This window comes from Saprolegnia parasitica (genome assembly GCF_000151545.1).
Source record: "Saprolegnia parasitica CBS 223.65 unplaced genomic scaffold supercont2.28, whole genome shotgun sequence".
Lineage (NCBI taxonomy): Eukaryota > Oomycota > Saprolegniomycetes > Saprolegniales > Saprolegniaceae > Saprolegnia > Saprolegnia parasitica.
The window spans coordinates 311,995-335,280 of NW_012156422.1; the positions used below are offsets into that span (position 1 = coordinate 311,995).

Sequence of the window (23,286 nt, forward strand, 5' to 3'; positions counted from 1 at the left end):
CGGAACGGCTGGAAAAACGCAGAAATTCCCGACTCGCCGGAACTCCGATCGTGACACCGATTAACACCACACCCTCACATACATTACTCGAACAAAGCAGAAGGCGCGCCGTTCAGTCGCGTCGACATCGTCAGAAACGGTCAATACAATTCAAAAGCAACTAAATTTTTGTGTGAATAGAAAAAGCACTGTGGCAACGATGTGCTTAGTTGCCAGTGTCTTCCCACGGATTCGTGAGAATGTAACTGGTATCGTCGTCGTCGTCGCCGCCGCCGTTGACCTCGTCGTCGTTGACGTCGTCTTCGGGCACGGAGCGCAAGAAGAACGTCTGCACACCCGAGTTCTTGTTGAACGCACTGCCCGACGACGGCGTCAACAAGTGCGTCGGCCGCCGGTCCATGATGTTTAAACCACTCGTGTCGTCGTCGCCACCGTCGTCGACTGCGCCCAGGACGCGCGCCTTCTTAAAGTGGTAGTGCTGCGGCACGCGCTTCCGGTCCGCAATGAAAACGCTCTCGGCGTCGCGGATAACGTCATCAAGCGTCTCGTCCGTCAACAGCGTCTTGTCGTTGCCAAAGAAGTTAGTCTTCTTCTTCTCCGTCTTGAAGCCGGGGTTAGGGACACCGACGGCTGGCGTGTCGTCTGCGAGAAACACGGCGTCGTCGTCGTCGGCGGCGTGCTGGTTGAGCGCAATCAGATAGTCGCCGTCGTCCATGACCGTGTTACTCGCGAGATCGCGCTCCGTGACACCGTCGACGTCGGCCAAAGCCACGAAGCGAACGTCCATGAGGTTGTACTTGGTCGTCTTCTTGGTTTTGTTCTTCTTCTTCTTGTGGGCGTCCATGTCAGCTTCAGCGTCCACCATGTCAAGAAACACGTCGCCGTCGTCTGCCACATCGTCGTACGTGGAATCGTCGACCTTCTCCGTGTTCTCGGCACCGTCCGAGACGAGGATAACGTACTTGCCCTTGGGTGCCTTGTTGGGACCGTCATGGGACGGACGAGGCTCCACATCAGACGACGACTTCGGTTGGTTGTACGACGCCGACACCTTTAGGTACGGCGAGGACGGCTTCAAGTATGTCGGTGGCGGCTTCTTGTACGACGACGGGCGCTGGTACGAATGCTTCTTCTTCGGCGGCGGTTGCTGGTACGACGGCGGCGGCTGCTGGTACGACGGTTTGGAGGCCGGTGGCTGGTCGTACGACTGGGACGGAGGCGGGTAGGCTGCCGCGTCGTCGCGCATGGCGTCAAGCACCGCGCGACCGATGTCGGCGTAGTTCATGTCCTCGGACACAAGGATGTAGGGTTCTTTCTGCGTGTGCTCCGTCGACGGCTTCGAATTCCCATGCGGCTTGGTCGATGGCTTGCTGTACGACGCCGCGGGCTTCTTGCTCGGATGCTTGTGCGTCGCTTCGTACGCTTCATACTGCTCGAGGAACACGGGCGCGTCGTTCTCCTCAATGAGCATGTACGAGGCACCACGGAGCGTCGCCGACGCCGACGCAGCCAGCGCCATGAGGAGGAGCACGGTACTTGTCTTCATGTTTATCTTGCAGAGGCAAATGTAAAGTGGTTTGTCGAGAAAGTGTGCGTCCGTAGCGCCTTGTGGAACAATAGATATCTGCAGAAAGCCTGGCGAAGGTTGGCACCATTCGTTCTATCGCTCGAAAACGAACACAACGCATCGAAGCAAAGAGTTCGTATATTGTTCGTACTACATGCGCATGGGCTTGGGCCCGCGCTGACCGTCAGCGAGCCACGCCGCAAGGGCGACTCCCCACCGCTCGACCTGCTGCGCCTTTAGCGCGAGCAGCTGCTGGATCTTGGGCGACGGCTCCGTCAGCGCCGCCGCAGCCATCGCACTCGCAGCGACAAAGTACTCTTCCGTCGCCCGCTCGTAGAGCCCGCGGTCCTCGGCCGCGACCGCCGCCTCGACCAGCGCGACAGCCTCGCCGTAGTTCATGTTGCACTTGCGGAGATATGTGGTATCCGGACATTATCCGTACGATGACAAGCCTGGAGAGATCGAAGCGCAACGTTGTGGCATCGACCATGGCCTCATGGTAGCACCGATCTGAGCGCTGTGGCCTTCAGCATGTCGCTTCAGGAGGCTGCTCTCGGTCGACTAGTACCGGCCGCACGAAGAGAGCCAACGAGCAGCCGGAAGGTAGCAGCGAGCCGGCCGGATCGGGCGGGAAAGGCGGGCCATCGCCGGTGATTTGCGTCGGTGCGCCAAGAGACTGCTGCTATGCGCTCGACGTGCAGTGCTTGAAGGCTGGCGCCGATGCGGCGCGTACAGTGCGTGGTGGCCTGGCGACGGTGCCACGTATGCACATCGAAACCGAGAGGTTATATATCGAAACAAAGAGGTTTTGAGCCTCTGCGGTCAGAACGAAGACTTGCTTGCAACGCGTATCAAGCATGCGAGCGCTCTTCCTCGCGCTAGTCGCTGCCATCCTCTGCGTCGCCGCCGGACGATCGGCGCGCAATGACTACGCTTCGGGCGTCGAGAAGCTGCGTGGCCTTAAGGGCCGCGTCCGCGACGGCGTCGTGACCTTTGACACGGATCTCTACACGGAGGTGGCTGTCGCGCCCGAGCGCCCGTACCATCTCTTCCTGCTCTTCACGGCGCTTGGCGAGAAGTACGCGTGCGAAGTCTGCCAGTACGTACTTTCATGCATACGCAGCGACAGGCGCTCATCCTGCCCCGTAGGCAAGTGCATCCCGAATTTACGGTCCTCGCCGAGTCGGTGCTTGCGACGGGCGAGAAGGGCCGTGATGGCTTTGACATCTTCTTTGGCGTCGTCGACTTTGACGCCAACCAAGGCGCGTATGGCATCGTACGTCGCCAATGGCTGTGACGACGACAATGCTCATGGGACTGACATTGGTAGCATGGCTTTACGTCGGCGCCGCAGCTCGTGTACGTCGGGCCCGACCGCACGGAAGACACGGGGAAGAAGCTCCCGACCAAGATTGAGCTGCCCGCGAACCAGATCTTTAGCGTCTACACGCAGGGCAAGTCGGCCGAGTCCATGATGAGCTACGTCAAGGAAAAGACGGGCGTCGACGCGCCCGTGCTTCGCTCCAAGGCGCTTGCGTACGCCGTGCTCTTTGGCGTCCTCGTTGTGCTCGGCGTGATTGCGCACTCGGTCTGGTCCAACTTGGACATGGTCCTCAACCGCCTCCGCCGCAAGCGCGTCTGGCTCGCCATCTCGTTCGTACGTTGTTGCTCTTGCTGCCTTCAAATCTCTCATCTTCGTCGTTGGCTAGCTCTTTTACGGCCTCTCGGTCTCGGGTATGGTCTACTGCATCATCCGCGAGCCGCCGGCGTTCTCGCAGGAGCGCAACGGCAAAATCACGTTCTTCCACCCGCAGGGCCGCCAGCAGTTTGTTGTCGAAGGCCTCATCGTCGGCGGCTACGACATTGTGGCGGCGCTCAGCGTCATCCTCATGTCGCAGTCGGCGGTCGCGATCAAGAACACGACGCTGCGCTACCTCGCGCTCGGCCTCTGCCTCGCCATGTTCCTCGTCGCCTACCGCCAAATGGTCTCGGCGTATGCGTTCAAGAACCCGTGGTACGAGTCGTGGTACTAGACAAACAGGTCCTCGCCATGTCGACATGGAGCCGGCGTGCGTCAATCGAATGCTTTTGCGACCGTGTCCTTCCATCCTGTCTTCTTCAAGTTGACGTGTCTTGCCCACGCTCGACAAGCTCGGCGATGGTACAGAGTTCGAGGCGACGAGCGGTGCGTATGGCGATCAACGCGCACTACTCATCGGTGGTGCCACGGCATCCACCGCCCACCCATACGCTGTACTACTCGCGTCGTTGCGCCCACGGGGTCGTTTTGGTGGACCGTCTGCTTGGCAGGACACTGGATGTGAACCTCGACATCGTCCATAGCGCTAGGTCGGGACAAGGCGATGCGTGTGCGCCTTTGCCTTGCACGTCGTACTACTGGACATGCATGTCGACGTTGGGCTGCACAACCCTTTGCAGTGATTAGCCGTAGCTACAAATGCCCGCGCTACTTTGTAGGTCGACTCGCTGCGGATTGAAAAGGACGGAGGTTGCATGTTTGGTTGCTACTCGGGGTTGGTTGCCCATTGCTGACGTACTCAACTAGTTTTCCCAGCCGACGTTGACCACCACGGCAGCTCGGAAAGTTGTGCTCCGATTCGTTTCGACGCTACAATTATTGTACAAAAGGCTACAGCGCCCAGAGCTTCACGGTCTTGGAGGCGCCGGACGTGACGAACGCCGGGAGCGTCGTGTGCCATACCGCCTGCACAACACTGTCGCGCACCGCTGCCGTGTAGTCGGCTACGGCGTCAAGGTTGCTATTCAACACCGAAGCGAGCCGTCAAAGCCGCCGAGGAGGAGCCAGGCGCCGTGGGGCGAGAACGACAGGATCGGGCGGCACCCGGACGATGTGGTCAGACGCCGTTGCGAGTGCGTCGGGCGTCGGTGCGACCGGACGTCCCAGAGAGCAACGGTGCCGTCGTCGTGCGCCGACGCCACAACACAGCCTACGCGTGTGTACAACGGTCGGTGGGATTCCGTCGCACTCGAGTCGGTACCGGACACGGGGTGGCACGACATGGAAATGGCGGGCGACGGCAGCTGGATCACGCTGGTACAGCACCCGGTGCGCAGATCCCACGTGCGCAGTGTTCGGTCGTGGGCCGACGAGAGGAGCAAGTGGGGCTCTGTCGCGTGGTATTGCATCTATAACGTAGTGGCTTGACTCTTGATAGCGTCGAAGTCAACCACGTACCGAGAGAAGGTCTTGGGCATGGCCAGGTAAGTGCATGGCCACCGACGCCGTCGGCACGTCCCGGACGCGGACGACGTTGTCTTCATACCCACCGATGGACGCGAGCGACCCATCTACATGCCGACGGCGTCGCCACTGCAGAGTTGATAGCCAGTGGCTACCGGAGGTGGGTGCAAAGACGAGCGCCCGGACTTTAGTTTTGTCGGTTGCGGGCCCAACGTCCGAGTGTTCATACAGCGCCGTCGCCACCTTGTCGAGCTGGAACGGGCGAGCGAGATGAATGATGCCGTCGGTCGAGCCTAGTGAACGCCGTCGTATTCGTCGTCGACGGGCAACGCACCGGTGGCCACAAGCGTATCGGTGCGGTTCCACGCGGCGCAGTAAATCGGGCCACTGTGGTGCTTGTAGTGCTCACTCACGACCTACTCTGTTTTGAACCCTACTCGCTGCACCCGTGGATCGTTACCGGCAACAGTGCCAGCGCCGCGCCGGCGACGGCGTCTCGAGGCCCCGCCAGAGCATCACGGACGTTGAGGACGCGCACGGCCCGCGCGTTCGTACCGACCAAGAGGTACTTGCCGTGGTGGCTCACTTGCAGCGCTCGGACCGCCTACGCTGGGCGTGGATCCCGCATTTAGCTTTAAAGCTGCTGGTACCTGTGCCTCGCGCGTCTCGGCAACGACGACCGCCGTCGCCGGGCTCGGCACCTGGTCGTACGCTGAAGGTTTTGCCGAGCGTTCAGTCGGCACGGACGATCGATGCGTTGAGAACGACGTCGTCGAAAGGAAGACCGGACTCTTCGGTTTTGGCAGCGTCGGGGGTGCTTGTGGTAACGCACCGGTCTGGCGACTGAGGTGTGCTAATCCGTCCGAGAGTCGAACCATATCGTTGCGCCGACCGAGCGTTGTCGGCGCGACGGGCGGCGGTGCAGTCTACGCGCATCAAATGCTGCGATGTACACAGCGATTCTCTGGAGGGTACCATGGACAGCCGTATAAAATCCGTGGACGCCGGTGGCGGCGGGTGGTGAAGTAGCGTCGGCTCGGCGGTTGGCGTCGGGAGTACGAGTGGGATGACGGAGGGCGCACTGGGAGAGAGTGCGGTCGTTTGCATAAACGCGTCGCACAGTGTCGTCGACATCGTTGTCTGCACTTCGGCGTCGGTCGACAGCGTGCGTAGTGCCGTCTGGTGGCCGACGTCTTGCGTTGACGTCGGCGGCGTCTGCGACTCGGTGTGCGCGATCTCGGCCACGTCGGTTTGTATACCAAAATGCGAGCTCGCATCCTCGGTTCGCGGCTCCGTCTGCGCGCTCGTCGTCGAGCAGTCGATGCTATGTGTTTGTACTAACGCGGACGCAAGCGGCGTCGCTAGCGTCTGCACACCCAGTGTAGCGACGACGACCGTTGTCTGCACGCCCATCGTATCGACGGCGACCGACGTCTGCAAGCCAACATCACTGGCTCGCACCAGGGAGCTCGTCGTCTGGCACGCCACGTTGTTCTGTGGTGCGGTGGTCGTCCACGGTCGTTTCGGCGGCAGTACCATCGAGGCGGTGACAGCCGTCGTTTTCTTGTCATCGACGGACGACGTCGATGCTAAGTGAAGCAGGTGTTGCGTCGGCACCGGCAACGGCATCGCGTCCGGTCGGAGGCAGTCCAGTGGTGTGTCGTCTTGGTTGCTCTCGCGGGCCTACACGTCCCAGTACAGCAATTGGACGAGCCTCGAAGATGATCCGACCTGATAACGCAGCGCCTGGCCCACGAGCGTACGCAGCTGCATCGGTGGCATCGCTATGTACCGCGCCACGCCATCGTTGTCGTCCGGTAGCTCCCGGACGTCGGCAAGGATCTCGGCGTAGCACTGCAGCCGGCGCTGTGCCGTGTTCCACAACGCGAGCGTCGGGTGCACCGTCGGCGTCGTTGCAAACGCCAGTGTCTCGAACAGACGATACTCGGCGTGTGCCTTTGTCAGAGATTGAAGCCACACAAGCCGCGACGGTATCTATGCATGCGGTGGATAGTGCCGAGGACGAGCTCGCGAGTACCGGTGCCGCGTCGGCGCAGGCTTCGAGAAAGGCGTGGGCGCAGATATGGTCGCGCACGCGAGCGTACGAGGTCGGCGCCTGCGTCTGCAGCGGCTCGAGGAGCGCCAAGGCAAGTGCAAACTCGCCACGCAGAAGGTAGACACGGAGCTGGGCCATGGCGCGGCTCGGCCCACAGAGCCATCGATGGTCCAGGCCCGACTCGAGGAGGAGTGCCACCGTGGCTGCAAACAAGCCTGTGCTCTCCAGGTAGTGCTACGCAACTGTTTTAGAGCGGTAGTAGCGTGTCGCTACATACGAGAATGAGAAAGATCATGTCGTCGTGCGCGACCGCGCCGTCGCCCACGACCGTCGGCGTCGTCGGCGTCGGTGCTTCGAGTAGCATGAGGCGAAACCTTCCGTGTCTTGATCCGGACACCGCGATGGACACACGCCGAGGCGTCGGCTCGTCGCTTGCGGTGGCTCGGACGTGATCATGCCACGTGACTGCAGCACTGGCCCTTGGCGTCGATCACCAAGAGTGCGGAAGTGATATTACAAGACAAACTGAGGTTACGATAATTAAACTAGAGCACTTGGATCTGGTCTCGGGGCGTGGTGCCGCCTTCGGTCATGACCGAGTCTTGCGTCTGCAGTGTCGAGCGCTCGATCTCGGCGTTTGCGGCGCGCAGTTTCTTCTTACGAGCGTACACGCCAAAGATGATCATCCCAATGACTATGAGGGCTGCCACGATGGCGACGATCATGACGGCCACGGGCATCGGCTGCGTCTTATCGACGCGGTTGTGGTCGCCGGCGTTCCATTTGATCGTCGACCCGTCCTTCGTCGGCGCCGTCGTTTGCATGTCGTTTGGGTCGGTAGATTGCGTCGGTGTATTCGACGTTGGTGGCGATGTTGATGACGTGGGATGATCAACGCCCGACGTCGACGGTACCGGCGCCGTGCTCGTCGATGATGTTGTCGGTGTGGACGTTGCCGTCGTCGATGGCGTCGGACGGTCCGTCGTTGGTGTCGCGCTAGTGGCAGGCGCTTGTTTGCATTGCACGCCAGCGTACCCATCGATGCAGACGCAGTGGCCGTCGGTGCACCTCCCGTGGTCCCCGCACTGCCCGAGAAGACATGCGTCCGACACCGCGAGCTCGCAGCGCGCGCCGCTCCATCCGTGGTCGCACGTGCAGGCAAAGTTGGTTGCGCCCGTCGAATGACACGTGCCCCGGCCATTACACGGCTTGCCTTGCACGGCGCAGCCCGTCGAGCAGGCGCCCGAGCCGACGAGGTCGTCGCAGCGCGTCATGTCCATGCACTTGAAGATACCCGCGTGTTCGCCGTACGTCTGGCAGTTGCCAAAGGCGCATGCCTCTGGTGGCTGGCGGCTCCAGGCGCACACGAGCGGGCCGGCGTGTGGTAGGCGAGGGCAGTTGCCCGCCAAATTGCCGCCACAGACCGAGTCAACGACGCACGACTGCACAGCAACGTTCGACTCACCGGCGACGCAGCTCGAGCCCGGTGGGCATGCGCCGGTGCCATTGCACGGGACGTCGATGGCGGCGACGGTGGCGAGCAGCAGTAGCAGCACGGCAGGATGCAGCCGTCGCATTTCGAAAATGAGGGCACCGCCCGGTTTTTCCCAAACGTTTGTCCCAATTAATTTGGCGAATCTTTTGCGAAATATTCAAAACCCTTGAAAACTGTATGCAAATAAAATCGAACATTCAATTTCGCAAGTGCGACGCGCACCACGTGGTGGGAATCCAGGCGGAACAACCCGACAGCAGCGCGGCGGACGACGATGACGGGCGGACCGAGACCATGGTGATCGGGCTACGAGCCCAATGACCCATGGCCAAGGACATGGAGCTGCTGCGGATGCGTGGGCTAAACTCGCGCCGCTGCCGTCGCCCGACAGGAGGCCCTCCGATTCATTGACATCTCCAGCTGGTGCGGTGGACATGAAGGCGGGGTGGGCCAGCGCCAGCGACGCGGATCAGCTACGCTTCACACAGCGGCGTGCTGGCCCAGCACGCAGCTTGATGACCCACGCGCTACATCAGTTCCGCAAAATCTCGGTCGATCTTCTTGATGCAACGACGCGACATAACATACCGCCCAGTCGGTGTTCTACCTGGTGCCATGCGGGTATATGGGATGGCACATGTACATCTATTCCCAGGGAGGCGCGTCCATTATAAGGTCTGAATCATGCCCTTCGGCGTCTGGACGCCGTCGTCAAGGTCGCCTTCCATGAGCTCGCCGACTTCGGTCCGAGCGCGGTCGGCTTCGCGCTGCTGCATCTTCTTCCGAACAAAGAAGGCGACGATGAGCACAAAGGCAAGGGCGACGACGACGACGAGCAGGATCCACCACCACGAAGTGTTGGCAGGGCTGCTGCTGCCGCCCGCCGTCGCTTTGCTGCTGCTGCTTGCGCTATCCGAGGTGGGAGTTGGCAGCGTCACGACCGACGGGCTCGTCGTAGCATTGGGCGAGAGCTCGCACTGCTGACCGCTGTAACCCTTGATGCACGTGCACGCGCCATCGATGCACTGGCCAAACTGGCCGCAGCTGCCGACGCCAGCTTGACAGCTGCTGTTGACGACCTTTTCGCACGCGGGCCCGTCCCAGCCATCGTTGCACTCGCACATGTACGACGCGCCGTTCTTGGTCTGGCACCCGCCGCGTCCGTTGCAGATGAGGCCGTTCGACGACTTGCATCCGCTGCTGCACACACCCTTGTTGCCGTTGATCGCATCGCAACGGTCGAGGGACATGCACATGTAGATGCCGGATTGGCCGTTGAAGGCCGCGCACGAGTTTTGAAAGTCCGAGCACTGCGACGCGTTCACGGGGCTCCATGCGCACACGAGCTGTCCCGTCGAGAGGAGGCCCGGGCAGTTACCGGCGACGTTGCCGCCGCAGCCCGGCGTCTGGACGCACGACTGGATCGACGTCGTCGCGCTGCCGGCGATGCAGACGCTGCCACCAGGGCAGTCGGTCGTGTCGCGACAGGCGTTGCCGATGAGACCCGAGGACTCCTGGAGGCGCCGGTGCAGGAGCGGCCACGGGTGCATCATGCTGCTGCGTACGGCGGCCGAGACGCCGGCGGCGACGACGGCAAGCCGGAGGAGGCGCAGCATGGGCGACGGTCGAGGCGAAAATGACACCTCGCCGGGCGGGATCTCGCCAGGTGGCAGGAAGCTTGGTGTTTGTATACCGCGGCGCCTGTCAATTTATTTCGTTTTGCAATAAAAACACTCGGCATTTGTATGGTGGCTGGATTTAGAAACCTGTAGGTTTAAATATAGATACTAGCATTTCATTATAGAGGTTTGTCGCTGCCGGTTTCAGCGCCAATTTGGGTTGCCTTTGGATAACCGCGGTTAGAACCAGCAACCTTGCGACTCGAGTAGCCCTTGGTTGTTCGTGTGAGAGCCTGCCGAAGGCGGCAGCAGTGACCGAGAAAAGGTAGCGGACGAGATGGATCGGCGGCGATATTCCCACTAATTTCGCAGGACGCGAGATACTGCCAGTGGTGGCTGCATTACAAGGCCTATCATCACCAGCGGTAGCTTTCAGTGTACCTCTGCACGGAGAAGGAGGAGGCGTTGCTGCTTCCAACTGCAAGGAGGCATGGATACAGTGCACTACGGTATTTCGCGTAGGAACGTTGAGGAAGCGCAGTTTATCGCGGCCAACTTGATTTTTTATTAAGCACCTGTGACCTGCGAATGGCAGTGAAGTGCAGTGGTAGATCTGAGGTTGCTCAATGGGCCGCCCTGAGACCACTAACCAGGCACAGTGGTTCCTGTGACGTAAAGACGCATGGACACAGTGGATGACGCATCGGCAGCGACGATGACAGCGCTGGTTTCACAGTGGTGTACAGTAGTAGTCTGTTTGACCGCCTTGGAGTTGTGCATCGTCAAATAAAAACGATGGGGGCAGTAGCAGAAACCGCGTTGAAACGAATCGTGGCCATGGAGAGCCGGGAGCCGGAGGTGCTGCGGTGTCGAGGTACTTTTTTCCAGTCCGTCGCATCTGTCCGTCGTCGTTCTTGCCTTGTAGAGAAGAAGAAGGAGGTACATTTGCAGGTAGCAGACGCCCCCGGCGACGCGACGGTGCGCCGACGCCGAACGACACCACTACAGCCCGTCGTCAACGTACGACATCGACGCAACCGAGGCGAAATACTCCGACGTGTAGAATTATGCGGCGGCGTTCTCGGCCCAAGCCAAGGTCGAGCGCATCCAAAACCACAAACTCAACCTCCTCCGTGCGTTCGAGCTGATTGAAAAGGTATGATTGTCAACCATGTACTCGACGCATACGACCGCTTGATGCAAACCGAAGCAACGACCCGAGAGTGTCAAGGCGACCAAGAGTATGCCCAAGCTGCGAACGCTGCACCGGACGACATCGATGCATACCGCCGCACCTGTCTTTGACCTGTCCGAGCTCATGGTCGTTCCATGTACGAGATGGAAAGCGGGATCCTCATCAGACTCTAGGCGTACGCCGACATATCGCCGCCCAAGCCCACGACCGAGCGACTACGCACATCGTCGCGCAAGGTCGTCGGCGCGCTTGCGAAACTCGACCGGCCGCAGTCGGCGACAGCGCTGACGCCTCCAAAGGCAGCCCGCTGCAAACGACCGCAGTCGGCGACGGTGGGATCACGCTTTTTTGTGATGTCATGTCGATGGATTTCGTTTAGGACCGGGTCCAACGCCAGGTTGAGAGCCAAGTCCAGCGGGTCTTGAACCGGTACTATGCCAAGTTTCAGCCGCATCTGCCGGTCGTCAAGACGTGGGCCGTGCCGCTCAGCGACCACCGCGCGCCAACGCCGTGCGATGGTACTGTGACGTTATTTGTATGGACGTAGCAGATTCTATGCATGGCTAGAAGGCAATTCGAGTGGTTTGCCGCATTTCCACCTGAATTTCCGTGGATTGCCATTGCGCAACGGTGGCATTCCTGGGTTTAATGTGCGGACGACTCCGAGCACGTTTGCGCTGCGGACGTTTGTGCCGCGCATGCTCGTTTCGGTCGACTTGGCCGGCACGCAGCTGAGTGATGCAGGGTGCTACGCCGTGGCCACGTACGACGGAACCATGTGTTTTCGGTCTACAGGATACCGACAAATAGACAACTTATCCACGAACCGTCGATCACGAGCCTTGACGTACGGTCCAACGCACTCACACTCGATGGCAGTGCGTCCCCAATATTGTCGTCGGAGCTGTGGACTGACGAGACGACGTGATAGTCCACGTCCTCCTTGACGCCGTGCAGTGTCGGGCCATGTACCACGCCCTCAACCACCGACTCGCACCGGTCACGACGCTCCTTTTGGCCAACGCCGGCGTCGACATGGACAAGGTTCAGAGTCTCGTGGCTGCTGCCAACCTCTCGGTGGTCGTCGTTGCGCCGGACGACGTCGACTGCGCCGCGCTCGGGGTCGAGCATCTTCTGCGCGACCAAACACAAAAGGACGGCATCGGCACCTCGGTGGCAGTTCCAAACGAGACACCCGTGCCACCACCAGCGCTCCGACTGCAGCGCCTGCCGTCGTACCACGCCGTCGCGGAGCCCACGGCCGCGACCGAGTACATCCGTGCGACCAAGCTGCTCCCTACGCAAGTGCTCTGCACGCCGTTGACAGAGACACGGCAGCCTCGCCGAGTCACCGACTTGACGTCGTCCGTCACACATCCTCACGGTCCGCCGTCGGCAAGCTCCGACGAGAGGCCCGAGGAAAATGTGACATCCGAAAAGTCGACGAGGAAGGTCCGTCTTGGAACGTACTTGGACCACCTCGAAGCCTCGGTGCACCAGCTGTGCACCGCGTCCCCCAAACATCATTTGGCGCGTGCTGACGTGGACGCTGCCCCCGCGCTCGCCCACCAAGTTGCTTTCAGCGCCGCCCACACGGCACTCTACCGCTTGTATCGTCAACCACCCGTCTCGGTACCTACGATCCCACGTCTCGATCTCGGCGTCCAAACGTCGTCGCATCCGTCGGCGGCCCCATGGCGACCGGAACACATGACGGTGGTCGGATCCGTAGCGCAGCAGGTTGCGGCGGCAAGTCTCCAATGGGCGCTCTTTAGTCCTGCGCCGTCGTAGGTATTCGTTGCATGGACAAGAACAACGTGTAAATAAGAAAGGAGTGTCCTATTGCATGACGATGATGATGCTGGGTGCTGGCGCATCTGCCCGCTACGAGGCCGAGGTCAGTGTCGCGTGGAGCTTCTGGACAAGGCCAACGAGCATCGGATTGCCGCCTATCATATTCGCATGCTGCTGCCATCTGTACGATCCGGATCGCACGTACCCAAAGCAGCAATTTCGCTGAGGATCTCGGTGTACAACGCCTCGAGATACGCCTTTGTGTACTCGAACGCGCCCGTCTCGGCGAGGTACTTGACAGCGTGCTCCTTCACGCTGCGGTTGGTCGTGCGTTGCTTGAGGATGCTCAGGAGCCGGTGGTCGCTCGGGTCCTTCTGGATCCCATAGAGCAGCGGAAAGGAAAACTTGCCTTCGGTCAAGTCTTCGCAGTAGCTCTTGTGCTCCATGTAATCGGTGTCGACGAGGTTGATATAGTCGTCGCGGATCTGGAAATACAGGCCAAGCGAGTTGACGAGCGGAATAAAGTCCGAGGTGCAGTCGCTAAACGCTTGCATGAGACCGACGGCGAGGCGGAAGAGGCCGCCTGTCTCTACCCATGTCGTCGAGTTAGCACATCCTTGCCACAGAAGGCGAGACATCGTACTGTTGATGACCATGGCTTTGTACGCGTCTTCGGTCGGGCACGATGCCGTGTCACGCCACAAAATGTCCTGGCCTTGGCCGCGGTGGAGGTTGATCATTTCGCGAATGTACAGCTCCATCGCACGCGGGCTCCCGAGCGCGTTGCAGCGCTCGAGCGCGAGGAAGAAGGCAAAGTTGGCGCAGTTGATCGTCGACGGAATCCCAAAGATGGCATGCGCCACCGGCTGCCCGCGCCGGAGCTCCGAGTTGTCTTCAATGTCGTCGATGAGCAAGCTCGCGTCGTGGAGCGTGCCCACAATGTCCTTGATCGCCGCCACCTTGTCGTCCGGAATCGCGAGCCAGAGCTGGAACGCGTCGACCATGATGGCCCGGATGTTCTTGCCGGGCATCGCGCGGATGTAGTACCATGGCTCCAGAAGGCTCTACGACGCATCGCCATGAGACCCTCATCCATCCTCGATAGAGCGGCCTACATGGTCGTCGTCTGCCATCGCGTCCGCTGGGATTTTCTGAAAGTGAAATCTCGCAGGAATCGAATTTTGTCCAGGATAGCGCGTCACGTCGGACCACGTCCCCGACTGCAACTGCCATGTAAGACTCGACACTCGTCGCGTCGTTGGATCCAAGGGACATCGATGTTCTCGTGTATTATGAGGCTCTTGGCTAGCATTCATTCTCTAGCCGACAACTCTTCGCTACGGGAGCTCCATCGCCGAGCACCACCGCCGTGACCATCAACTGCCGTCAATACAAAAGTGTCGCGAAGAGTCGTGGTGATGCACATGGCATTCCCGACTGCCTCGGTGAGTATGGCTACGCGGGCTTTTACGGTCACACGCTGTTGCACTGGGCGGCCGTGACAGACACGCTGCAACTTCTCCTCGAGAAAGGCGCGAGCCTCAACTTCCAGCACGCAGGCGTTGCAACCATAGCTTCTACTAGGGGCCTCAAGCGAGCCCATCGCGCTAAATTGCATCATCCACCAGTGTCGAGAGCCCACAGGCGTCGAAGAGACAGGCGCGATGCGATGGCCGCGTTGTGGCACGGCGTGGGACAGGCTGTCGTTGGCAAATCAGACACCATGTCCATGACGTGGTGTTTGGGCGTCAATTTGATGGTATCGCAACAAGCTCCAACAATTCAATCAACAGTGTGCTATCGACGAAGGCTCAATAGCGCTCGGCGAGGATGTTGGTGACGAGGGCGGTCCAGCCCGTGAACGGATGGCAGCGCTGGCCCTTCCCCGAGACGTCGTTGTACTGCTCGTGAAAGAAGCCCGTGCGCTCGTACTCGGCTGCAATTGTGTCGACCACCGATGTTCGGAGCCGGGCGTACACGTCACCAAACGCCGCCCGTGTCGACGCGTCGGTCGCATGCGCCGCATAGAACGAAAAGCTCTCGAGCGCGAGGTAGTTGAGGTTGATCCAGATGGCGCCGCGCCAGTACGGAGCGTCGCCCGGCGCGTTCGGGCGAGCGTAGTAGACGTCGGATGGCGACAGCGACCGGAGACCATGCGGTGTCAAGAGATGTGTCTCGAGCGTTGCAAGAAGCGGGCGCAGCTTGGGCGAGTCCACGGGGACGAGTTTGAGAAAGACGGGGAAGAACGACACGTAGCCAATGTGCTCGACAAACTGCGGGCGCAACTAGACAACACCAATAGTGTCATCTCGAAAAAACAGATAAATATGTGTCGACGTACGGTTTTCGGCATAAAAATCTGCTTTTTGAGCAACCCGCCGGCGCCATCCCCGAGCGGGTACAAGAACCGTGGGTGCGACGCCGGACAGACGTCCGAGCCGTCGCTTCGCTGCAGTTGCCGCGCCGACGCCGTTGCATCGATACCCCTAACCCCACAAGACGCGGTGAAGCCGAGACGACGACGATCCATAAAAGGACGTACGCGCCGTCGACGGTCGCACACCGAATCACAATGTGGTCCTCAAAATGACCGTCCGCACTATGCAGGCCATAGTCGAGGTAGAGGCCGTTGGACCAATGGTGCGCGTCAAGTGCCTCCAAGTACGTTGCATGCAACGCCGAGAAGGTGCTGCCGTCGTGGCCGATGGCAGCCGCCACGTCGGCTAGCACGGACGCCGCCTAATGCAATCCAACGATACCGTTAGTCACCGAGAACAGTAGTACCGTTAACGCAAGAAATACCTTGGCCATCCACGCCAGTAAATCCACATGGCGCTCGTCGGTGGACGGCGACGACGCCCGCGGGTAGTCGTCCAAGCCGGACGCGAGCGTGTTGGGCATGAGGCGGCCGTCGTTGTGGCGGCCGCGCCATCGAAACGTGTGCTTCACGTCGCCTGCCTGCGTTGTCTGGAACCACTGAAACCACGTGACGAGCTTGGGCCAATGCGCGAGGAGCCACGGACGCGCGCGCTCGAGGTGCGCGAGCTTTTCGATCGCGAGGAGGAGCGTCGGCGGGTTCGCATGACTCGCATGCTGCACGAGAAACTCGGACGGCACGCGTTTTTGCGCCAAGTGCCCTAGACACTCGACGTGTGAGCTTCAAGTGCGCGCATGCAAGCGCATCATATACCGCGAATCTGCTCGCGGGCCATGTAGCCTTCCTCGTCCATCGTGTGCAGCCAATGGGAGAGAACTTCCATGCTGATGTCCATGTCAAAGTGCACAATGCCAAGCTGATGAAAACCCTCGTCCCAGAGAAAACCTCTGGGAAAAAACGAGCGCGACGGAACCGCCGAGAAGAGCGGGCGTGGCGCCGTCTCCTCGATGCGTCCGTGGTCCTCGAGGTAGATGCTACAATATCCAATATGTCGTACACGATGGAACATACTGTCATGTCTACCTGCCGTAAAAGTAGCCAATGCCACCGATGAGGCTGCTGAACGCCGCTTCGGCCAGCGCAATGTGCTTGGCCGAGCTCGATTTCGCCGCGAGGCCAAACGTGTCTTCAAATTGACGTCCAAACGTTGCGCTATAGTCGGCAATGACATCATTGTACACAACGACGGGCGTCGACTGCAGCACATTCGTGTCGTCGTCGGTCGCTTCGTTGTAGACGATGTGCAGCGCAACGTCCGAGGCGCGGCGAGGGTCGTAGCGCAGTTGCAAGACGACGATCGAGCTCTCGTCGTCGACGTCGTTGGGCAAGACGATCGCCGCGTCCGTGCTTCCGGGCGTCCGTGCCGCCAGTTGCACGAGACGGTCCTTGACGTTGACGACGTTGACGCCGGCGTCACCCCAAAAGTGCAAACTCGGCACATCGCCTGTCACATGCGCCTGAACGCGCGTCGCAAAGTTAAAGGTTGCGTCTATTGCATGCTCGGCGCGGACACTGAGCTCGATGCACGTCACGTCGCTCGATGCCATGGGCTCGACGCATGACGACGGCTCGTCGATGGTCCACTGCAGGTGCTGGAGCACCTCGTCGCGGCAGGCGTGGCCCATCTGGTCGTCGCCGCAGCCCACGTCGATGTAGAAGAAGAGCGACGCGAGCTCCGGAAGGCCCTTCTCAGCGTACAGAGGCGAGACAGTGATGCGCGAAGCCCACGAATGCGTCGCGACGCTGCCGTCGTGTGCCGGTGGCTTGAGGAACGTCGTCTCGATGGCCATGCGGTTGAGCCGGTCGCGGATCGTCTGCTGGCCGAACGATCGCCCATTGTGCTTGGTCCAGCCGTACGACTCGAGCCGGTCGCGCTCCGAACACTCGTGCTTGAGCTGGCTCACGTCTTCATTGGCCGACGTCCAGAGAAGGCCTGCGCTGACATGCGTCGGGTGCGTCCGCGATCGGACGCCAAAGTAGAGACCCGAGTGGTAGGTGCCCCAGCGCAGGCTGTCGTCGCCCGCGCACGACGCGGTGATGGCCGCAGCAACGGCCAACGCCACCGTCCACGTCATCGCCTTATCGAGTTGCCTAATGCAAAGGAAACCAAACAGTATTACACTATTTCAGATGAAGATCGCCAATCGACGTTATATAGTATATGATACTTGACCATACTCAAACGACTACATGTACTGACCTGACACCTAGTACAGCGGCCGCACGCATCACACGCACGGTGTCGAACTGCAGCTACTGCTTTGTTGATTGACGCAAAGAATGTCGTATCTATCTATCTATCTATCTATCTATCTAACAACGTTCAAATGACCCTCGAGTGGCCGTGCACGAAGCCTCCACGACGGCGCCGGGTGTCGAAGCACTCATCGTGGGCAGTCGCACGCGGCCTGCCTCGTCTTCTGGGGTCAGAGAATAGACATACTAGGGTAGTACCTATGTGACCCGCTCGACGCTCGAGTTTTATTATTGAACGCGATGGCTCGGTAGACGACGGTGATTGGCAAAGGTGTCGTCTAGCTACAGTACGTGTTCGGGCGCGAGCGTTGGCGTGATTCAAATGCCGGTGGCCGACTCGGAGGCGCTGCGTCCAAACGTTGCAGGCTGGGCCCAGCCGGGCTTTTCACTCCCGGAAGAGCGCGGGAGGTCCGTCTCGGTCGGACGGGCTTGGCTGTTGGCTGAAAACATTGCGGCTTGATCCATGTCTCTCTTCGGGCGCACGTTCCTGGTCGTCTCTGGGGTCATCGCGTGTGCATCGGCTGCGTACTGGCCATTGATCGACACTTGAGACGTCGGATTGGCGCCATTGCTCCAGCCAACGTTGTGCGCCTCTGGCTTGGACGCGATCGACAGCGACGTCGATGGCGGTGCATGCATTACGGATCGTGCCACCATGCTGCATGGCATTTGGTCGGGGAGAACGTAGCGCAGCTTTTGGATTTCGCGGACGACCGCGCTCGTCTCGACCGGCAAGGCCGCAATGCACTGTACGGCGAAGTCCAAGATGTGACTGGGATAGGTGGCCGCGGCGGACTTGGTCAATAGCGGCTGCAACGCCTGGATCGCCGTCGTCAACGACTCGGCGGGGTCGTTGCCGATGCAAGGCGACTCGCTCGAATGGAAGAAGGCGGTGTCGAGCGCTGCGACCTAGTACAAGGGCCGTGGGCGACGCTGACACACATCTAATGACCTGCTCCTGGATCGGTGCGGCGCGTTGGCTCCCGCATGGCGCCAAAGGCGAGGTCGTCTTCATCGATGGCCAATTCGAGAATGCCGCCCTTTCTTTCAAGCCGCGAACGCTTGCAATCAACTTGATCATCCGGATTCTCATATAAATATGCAGTTTTTGAAATTTGGACTCAGTATCCGGAAATGTAATGGAGAAGGCAGCCAACCGCAAGGGTCTATGCAAGCAGTGGCTCGAGGCAGCTCGGCTAAGCAGCTGGTCCATACAAAAACTCAATTCCATAAGTTGACTCTGTTTCAGTCTACCTGTATACTATCAAGCTATCAGGCATGTCTCACAACCCCCGCATTTTGCGCAGCTACGGCTGCATTGCCGCCATCAACGGCTCTGTGGCGTCAACCATCATCATCCCCAGACCTGTGTTGTAGTACACTGGGAGTGGTGCCGTCTCGATGCGCGCGTCGTCCTCGGCAGCAAAAATAAAGTTTTAGAGAATTCAAATCGGTTTTCGAGGGTCACGCAGCCCCGCCGATCGCCTCGAACCTCGTCGCATTGCACGCGTCTCTCACTGTCAGGCAGCTGTCTGCGCCGGTGCTAGTCTTGCTGGACGAGCACCCGCGTGGCTGATGTGTACCGGTATGTCAATATTATGACCTCAAACTTGCGCCTCAAATGTTCCTTCAAGAGCCAACGTAGGATCCATGAATAGTGTTAAGTTAACACTATATCGAGAAAGAGCAATCTCGTCGCAGTTTGGCTTTGGCACGATGGGTCGCCAGGTGACGATCGTCTTTGGGAAGCAGTCGGCGCAGCTGTCGATTGACAGTGACGCAGTGCTGCCCGTGGCCGAGCTCAAGGCGCGCATCGAGCCGCTCTTTCATGTCCCGGCGACGGCGCAGAAGCTGCTCTGTCGAGGCAAGGAGCTCAAGACAGGCGCGACGGTAGATCTCAGCACGCTGCCATCAACGGCCAAGATCATGCTCCTTGGACAGCCTAGTGCTGCACCACGCGCACCAGCCGCAGCACCGATGCCGGCAGAGGAGCCCGCGCGTATCGCACCTACGGCTGCGCCGCCCGTCCTTGTCCTCCTTGACAACCAAACGCAGGTTGACGTTGTCCGCGGCAAGGCGCGCTGGTCGTTTGCAATGGACCAAGGCGCCGACATTGCCAGCGTCAAGCAGCGAGTGGAAGCTGCGACGGGCGTACCGGTGGCGCGCCAGCGGCTGCTAAGTCGCGGCAAGTACCATGAGAACAGGACGGTGGTCTCGTCGCTTGCGAGTCGGCGCAAGACGACGTTGATGCTGCTCTACGACGAGCTGCAGCACACACACATGGATATCGACCGCATGACGACCGATATGGAGCTCGAGCTCGCGGCGTATGCGGCTCAGCTGCGCGAGCTCGACGCCAAAGTCGCGCGGAATTTCTTCGATCCGGCCGACCTGAAGCTCACGCTCGCGCACCTCTTGGACCAAGTCGAAATTCTGCTCAACAACGCGCAGATCGCTCTCGAGACCAAGTCGTCGCCGGCGCTCGTGGCCGTGCAGACAGCCATCGCGGCGCTGCGCCAGGATATCGAGGCACTCATCATGGACAGTCGCACGCGACATGCTTAGTCCTCTGGGGTCTGAGAATTTGCCTATTGATATAATTAGTGTCCAACTCGATATGGCGATTCTCCCAAGGGTCCTCCAGCTCTTCTTTTCTGTCCAACTACACTACAATGTATAAAAACGCAGGCTCTAGTAGTCGGTCCACCGGACAGAGGAGTGTGTGTGTGTGTTTCAAACGACTCCATGTACACGACATTATCAAAAGGTCTCTGCGGAAACAGAGGTTCAAGCAGGTCAGTAGACACTTACACTTGTTGTCCGCTCCCTTTCCGACTCGCACCGTCAATGTGTTGGTGGAAGTCCATGGGCGTGGTCCTGCGTGCTTCAACATACGCATGCTCGATCCACACCATATATGTCGTCTGTATTTTATGTCGTCGTACAAAATGACAGCTCGGAAAGGGTCCGAGGCGCGGCGGCGTCGTCGAGGCTGTCGTCGCTGCCGTTCGTTTGCGCCGACTGGCGGAGCGGGGGCTGGGCGGCGGGAGCAAGTGCAGTCGTGTCGGGTTATGTGGTCGGGCACTCGGGCGTGATGGCTGGCATCACTCGAATGCCGTTGGTCGACTCGGATGCGCGAAATGTGAACGTCGTCGGTTGGCGCCCGACGTGCTTGTTGTTCTTACCCGGAGTCGAGAGCGGCAATTCCGACGACGTGCGTAGCGGCTCTGTCACTTGGTCGGTCACTACAAATGTCACGGGCTGGCTCGTGGACTTCAGCTTTGGACGTCCGTCGATGCTCGGGACCCGGTCCGTAGGAGCCGGCGGCGTGGGTGGCACTGTCGTGGAAGCTTCGGTCAATGCTTGCATCCGATCCTTCGGTGGGCGTGGAAGCTGCCAGCCTTCGACCCCGTTCGGGGTCACCGCTGGGAGCGTCGGGTGGGGCACGGTCGTGTACCGGGCATCAATGGCTTCGATCGGCGTGAACGCGGCTGGGTTGCCCGTACCTGGTCGTTGCGCTACGGGCTTGGACGCGATCGGCAGCGGTTGCACCATTGGCGGTGGGTACGGCTGTTCATACGGCATCGATGGCGCACCCCCTCTGCATGGTATTTGCTCGGCAAGAACGTAGCGCAGCTTTTGCACTTCGCGAACAACCGCGCTTGTCTCGGCCGGCAAGGCCGCAATGCACTGCACGGCGAGGTCCAAGATGTGACTGGGATAGGCGGCCACGACGGTCTTGGTCAATAGCGGCTGCAACGCCTGGATCGCCGTCGTCAACGACTCCTTCACGTTCCCGTCGCCGATCGGCGGCATGGCTGCCGGCATGTAGTAGCGATGTTGCGGCGGCATGGCGCGTGCCTCCATGAGATAGCTGTTTTGCGCCCCAGCGTACGGCGGCATCATCGCATTCCTATGACGAGACTGTCGTCAGCAAGCGAAATCTTTCGGTCGCCGTACGGCTGCAGCTTTTTCTGGCCCATGGTGACCTCGGCCATGAAACTCAGCGCATTGGTTCCGTGCGAGTCCGCCCTATCTCAGCACATGAGGTCTCCCGGGAATGGTAAAAAGGTGTGTACATGTGCCCGCTCTTAAGGGCGAGGTGGTTCTTGTACCGGTACTCGCACTGTTTGGCACTACGTACGCGCAACGTCCGTCACATCGGCAACACACAAGAGGCCAGCGTACGTTCGCCGCGGAATCCTCTCGGCTACCATCGTCCAGCGCCGCCACGTCACGTGCTTGGTTTCTTCCACCGCCATGCGGAGCGCATTGTCTTCGGTGCTGGTCCATGCCCCTTCCTTGCGCCCTTCTTTGGTCGAGTCTTCCCATCGCTGCCGACATTGCGCATCGTTACGGCCGGGCACCTTGGTCGCAATGGTCTACATGCGCGATTCAGCGACGCCAATCGTCATGGGCGACGGGCGCACCTTCCACTTGCCACGGCCGGCGCCGACCGGGTGCGTGGCTTCAAACTCGGCGACCGCATGCTTGAGCGCCTCGACCTACGAGGGCATGAGCAACGCCGTGGCATGCTAGCAAGGCCATGGACCTGCTCCTTGGTCCATGCAGAGCGCTCGCCCTTCTTCTTGGGCGCCGTCGGCGAGGCTGGCGAGTTTGTCGCTGTGCTCATGCTGTGGCTACCGACGAATTATCAATGTATTAATAATATGAAAAAAAAAGTGTCAGTTCTTAGTATCAGTTTGTCGAGCGCACTGACATTATAAAGTCTTTTTCCGCTTCGACATACAAACAGCGTGGTATTTAAAAAAGGCAGCGGATATTTATATATATACGCGCCACATCTATTCCACGAGCCGTACCTCCCGGATATGCTTGTCGTATCCGGAGTTCCCGATACTTCAGCGCAAACCAGCCAGACGGCAGCCAATCCCCGTCACTCAAAACGGCTGGCAAGTTGACACTTTGCTGCCCATCACGATCGTACAGTTCCGCAGAGTCGGCTCGAGCTAAAAGAACGCTCTTGTGACGTTGCCTCTCGTGCAAGGTACAAGAACGAGGACATGGAACCGAGCTAGTCTTGCAACCACAGCACCCATAGATCGTTCAAGGACTGCGACTCTTGCAAGAAAGCCACCGCCAACGGGCGGATAAACACCTCTCATTGGATAAAATGGCCACCAGGAAGCAAGGTCATTGGCTATTGGATTGCATTTGTAACGCTACGACGCCAATTGATACAAATACGTGGCAACGCCCAGCGGACCACAAGTATGATGACGTTGGCGGGAACTTGGTTTTTAGTGGCAAAAATGTACTTCATCTAAAGCGTCTATTCAAGTTTGCTATATAGTTCATGGAGGCGTCGGACGATAGTGTCCTTGGCTGCTACATATGACTGGGTGTCCGTAGCTTGGTCTATCGCTTCTACTCGATCGAGGTGTACCGCTCTGCGGTGGATGGCGACTACTGGCAGTGCCACTGGCCCATGCGTCGTACTTGGTCTGTGGGGCTCTTCGGCGCCACATTTCTCGCCGGACGGCCGTATCGGCTGGGGTCGATGGTGTAGCTCCTTGTTTCGAGCTGTCGAGATATGAGCGGCAACGATGCTCTACTGCACGCCATGGGTTGATGCAGCAGACCAGCACGCAGATCGTGCAGTCCCATCATAACAGCGGTGTTA

The 23,286-nt window shown here is 59.7% G+C and overlaps 13 protein-coding genes across 13 annotated transcripts; 3 read left to right on the forward strand and 10 right to left on the reverse strand.

Moving 5' to 3' along the window:
* Positions 1-134: 134 nt before the first annotated feature.
* Positions 135-1,549, reverse strand: SPRG_06886 (hypothetical protein). The gene is made up of 2 exons (XM_012346348.1): positions 950-1,549; positions 135-919 (listed from the first exon to the last, which is right to left on the reverse strand). The coding sequence occupies exons 1-2, from the start codon at positions 1,544-1,546 to the stop codon at positions 206-208; spliced, it is 1,311 nt and encodes a 436-aa protein (XP_012201738.1). The 5' UTR covers positions 1,547-1,549; the 3' UTR covers positions 135-205.
* Positions 1,550-1,717: 168 nt separating this feature from the next.
* On the reverse strand, positions 1,718-1,966 carry SPRG_06887 (hypothetical protein; the record flags this gene model as incomplete). The annotated part of the gene is made up of 2 exons (XM_012346349.1): positions 1,718-1,837; positions 1,877-1,966. 2 exons carry the CDS (start codon positions 1,964-1,966, stop codon positions 1,718-1,720), a joined length of 210 nt encoding a protein of 69 aa, XP_012201739.1.
* Positions 1,967-2,365: 399 nt separating this feature from the next.
* SPRG_06888 (hypothetical protein) lies at positions 2,366-3,666 on the forward strand. Its single transcript, XM_012346350.1, has 4 exons — positions 2,366-2,666; positions 2,717-2,843; positions 2,898-3,224; positions 3,277-3,666. The coding sequence occupies exons 1-4, from the start codon at positions 2,425-2,427 to the stop codon at positions 3,598-3,600; spliced, it is 1,020 nt and encodes a 339-aa protein (XP_012201740.1). The 5' UTR covers positions 2,366-2,424; the 3' UTR covers positions 3,601-3,666.
* Positions 3,667-4,217: 551 nt separating this feature from the next.
* Positions 4,218-4,870, reverse strand: SPRG_06889 (hypothetical protein; the record flags this gene model as incomplete). Its single annotated transcript, XM_012346351.1, has 4 exons — positions 4,218-4,330; positions 4,357-4,536; positions 4,588-4,735; positions 4,778-4,870. 4 exons carry the CDS (start codon positions 4,868-4,870, stop codon positions 4,218-4,220), a joined length of 534 nt encoding a protein of 177 aa, XP_012201741.1.
* A 353-nt stretch (positions 4,871-5,223) lies between these two features.
* Positions 5,224-7,210, reverse strand: SPRG_06890 (hypothetical protein; the record flags this gene model as incomplete). The annotated part of the gene is made up of 6 exons (XM_012346352.1): positions 5,224-5,394; positions 5,441-5,716; positions 5,766-6,473; positions 6,522-6,785; positions 6,829-7,080; positions 7,124-7,210. 6 exons carry the CDS (start codon positions 7,208-7,210, stop codon positions 5,224-5,226), a joined length of 1,758 nt encoding a protein of 585 aa, XP_012201742.1.
* A 137-nt stretch (positions 7,211-7,347) lies between these two features.
* SPRG_06891 (hypothetical protein) lies at positions 7,348-8,427 on the reverse strand. The gene has a single exon (XM_012346353.1). The coding sequence runs from the start codon at positions 8,421-8,423 to the stop codon at positions 7,392-7,394; it is 1,032 nt and encodes a 343-aa protein (XP_012201743.1). The 5' UTR covers positions 8,424-8,427; the 3' UTR covers positions 7,348-7,391.
* A 540-nt stretch (positions 8,428-8,967) lies between these two features.
* On the reverse strand, positions 8,968-9,973 carry SPRG_06892 (hypothetical protein). The gene has a single exon (XM_012346354.1). The coding sequence runs from the start codon at positions 9,955-9,957 to the stop codon at positions 9,010-9,012; it is 948 nt and encodes a 315-aa protein (XP_012201744.1). The 5' UTR covers positions 9,958-9,973; the 3' UTR covers positions 8,968-9,009.
* Positions 9,974-10,768: 795 nt separating this feature from the next.
* On the forward strand, positions 10,769-12,988 carry SPRG_06893 (hypothetical protein). The gene is made up of 9 exons (XM_012346355.1): positions 10,769-10,834; positions 10,886-10,980; positions 11,024-11,116; positions 11,171-11,281; positions 11,329-11,487; positions 11,535-11,673; positions 11,723-11,918; positions 11,966-12,033; positions 12,087-12,988. The coding sequence occupies exons 1-9, from the start codon at positions 10,798-10,800 to the stop codon at positions 12,944-12,946; spliced, it is 1,758 nt and encodes a 585-aa protein (XP_012201745.1). The 5' UTR covers positions 10,769-10,797; the 3' UTR covers positions 12,947-12,988.
* Positions 12,987-14,096, reverse strand: SPRG_06894 (hypothetical protein). The gene is made up of 4 exons (XM_012346356.1): positions 14,065-14,096; positions 13,593-14,013; positions 13,155-13,538; positions 12,987-13,104 (listed from the first exon to the last, which is right to left on the reverse strand). Exons 1-4 carry the CDS (start codon positions 14,080-14,082, stop codon positions 13,040-13,042), a joined length of 888 nt encoding a protein of 295 aa, XP_012201746.1. The 5' UTR covers positions 14,083-14,096; the 3' UTR covers positions 12,987-13,039.
* A 609-nt stretch (positions 14,097-14,705) lies between these two features.
* On the reverse strand, positions 14,706-17,473 carry SPRG_06895 (hypothetical protein). Its single transcript, XM_012346357.1, has 6 exons — positions 16,410-17,473; positions 16,140-16,360; positions 15,752-16,086; positions 15,492-15,688; positions 15,291-15,435; positions 14,706-15,234 (listed from the first exon to the last, which is right to left on the reverse strand). Exons 1-6 carry the CDS (start codon positions 17,459-17,461, stop codon positions 14,761-14,763), a joined length of 2,424 nt encoding a protein of 807 aa, XP_012201747.1. The 5' UTR covers positions 17,462-17,473; the 3' UTR covers positions 14,706-14,760.
* A 487-nt stretch (positions 17,474-17,960) lies between these two features.
* On the reverse strand, positions 17,961-18,657 carry SPRG_06896 (hypothetical protein; the record flags this gene model as incomplete). Its single annotated transcript, XM_012346358.1, has 2 exons — positions 17,961-18,551; positions 18,595-18,657. 2 exons carry the CDS (start codon positions 18,655-18,657, stop codon positions 17,961-17,963), a joined length of 654 nt encoding a protein of 217 aa, XP_012201748.1.
* Positions 18,658-19,356: 699 nt separating this feature from the next.
* Positions 19,357-20,272, forward strand: SPRG_06897 (hypothetical protein; the record flags this gene model as incomplete). The annotated part of the gene is made up of 1 exon (XM_012346359.1): positions 19,357-20,272. A coding segment is annotated over one exon (851 nt), but the record flags the coding sequence as incomplete, so codon positions are not given.
* A 268-nt stretch (positions 20,273-20,540) lies between these two features.
* On the reverse strand, positions 20,541-22,275 carry SPRG_06898 (hypothetical protein; the record flags this gene model as incomplete). The annotated part of the gene is made up of 6 exons (XM_012346360.1): positions 20,541-21,555; positions 21,603-21,674; positions 21,722-21,778; positions 21,831-22,024; positions 22,073-22,147; positions 22,195-22,275. The coding sequence occupies 6 exons, from the start codon at positions 22,273-22,275 to the stop codon at positions 20,712-20,714; spliced, it is 1,323 nt and encodes a 440-aa protein (XP_012201750.1). The 3' UTR covers positions 20,541-20,711.
* Between the last annotated feature and the right edge of the window lie 1,011 nt (positions 22,276-23,286).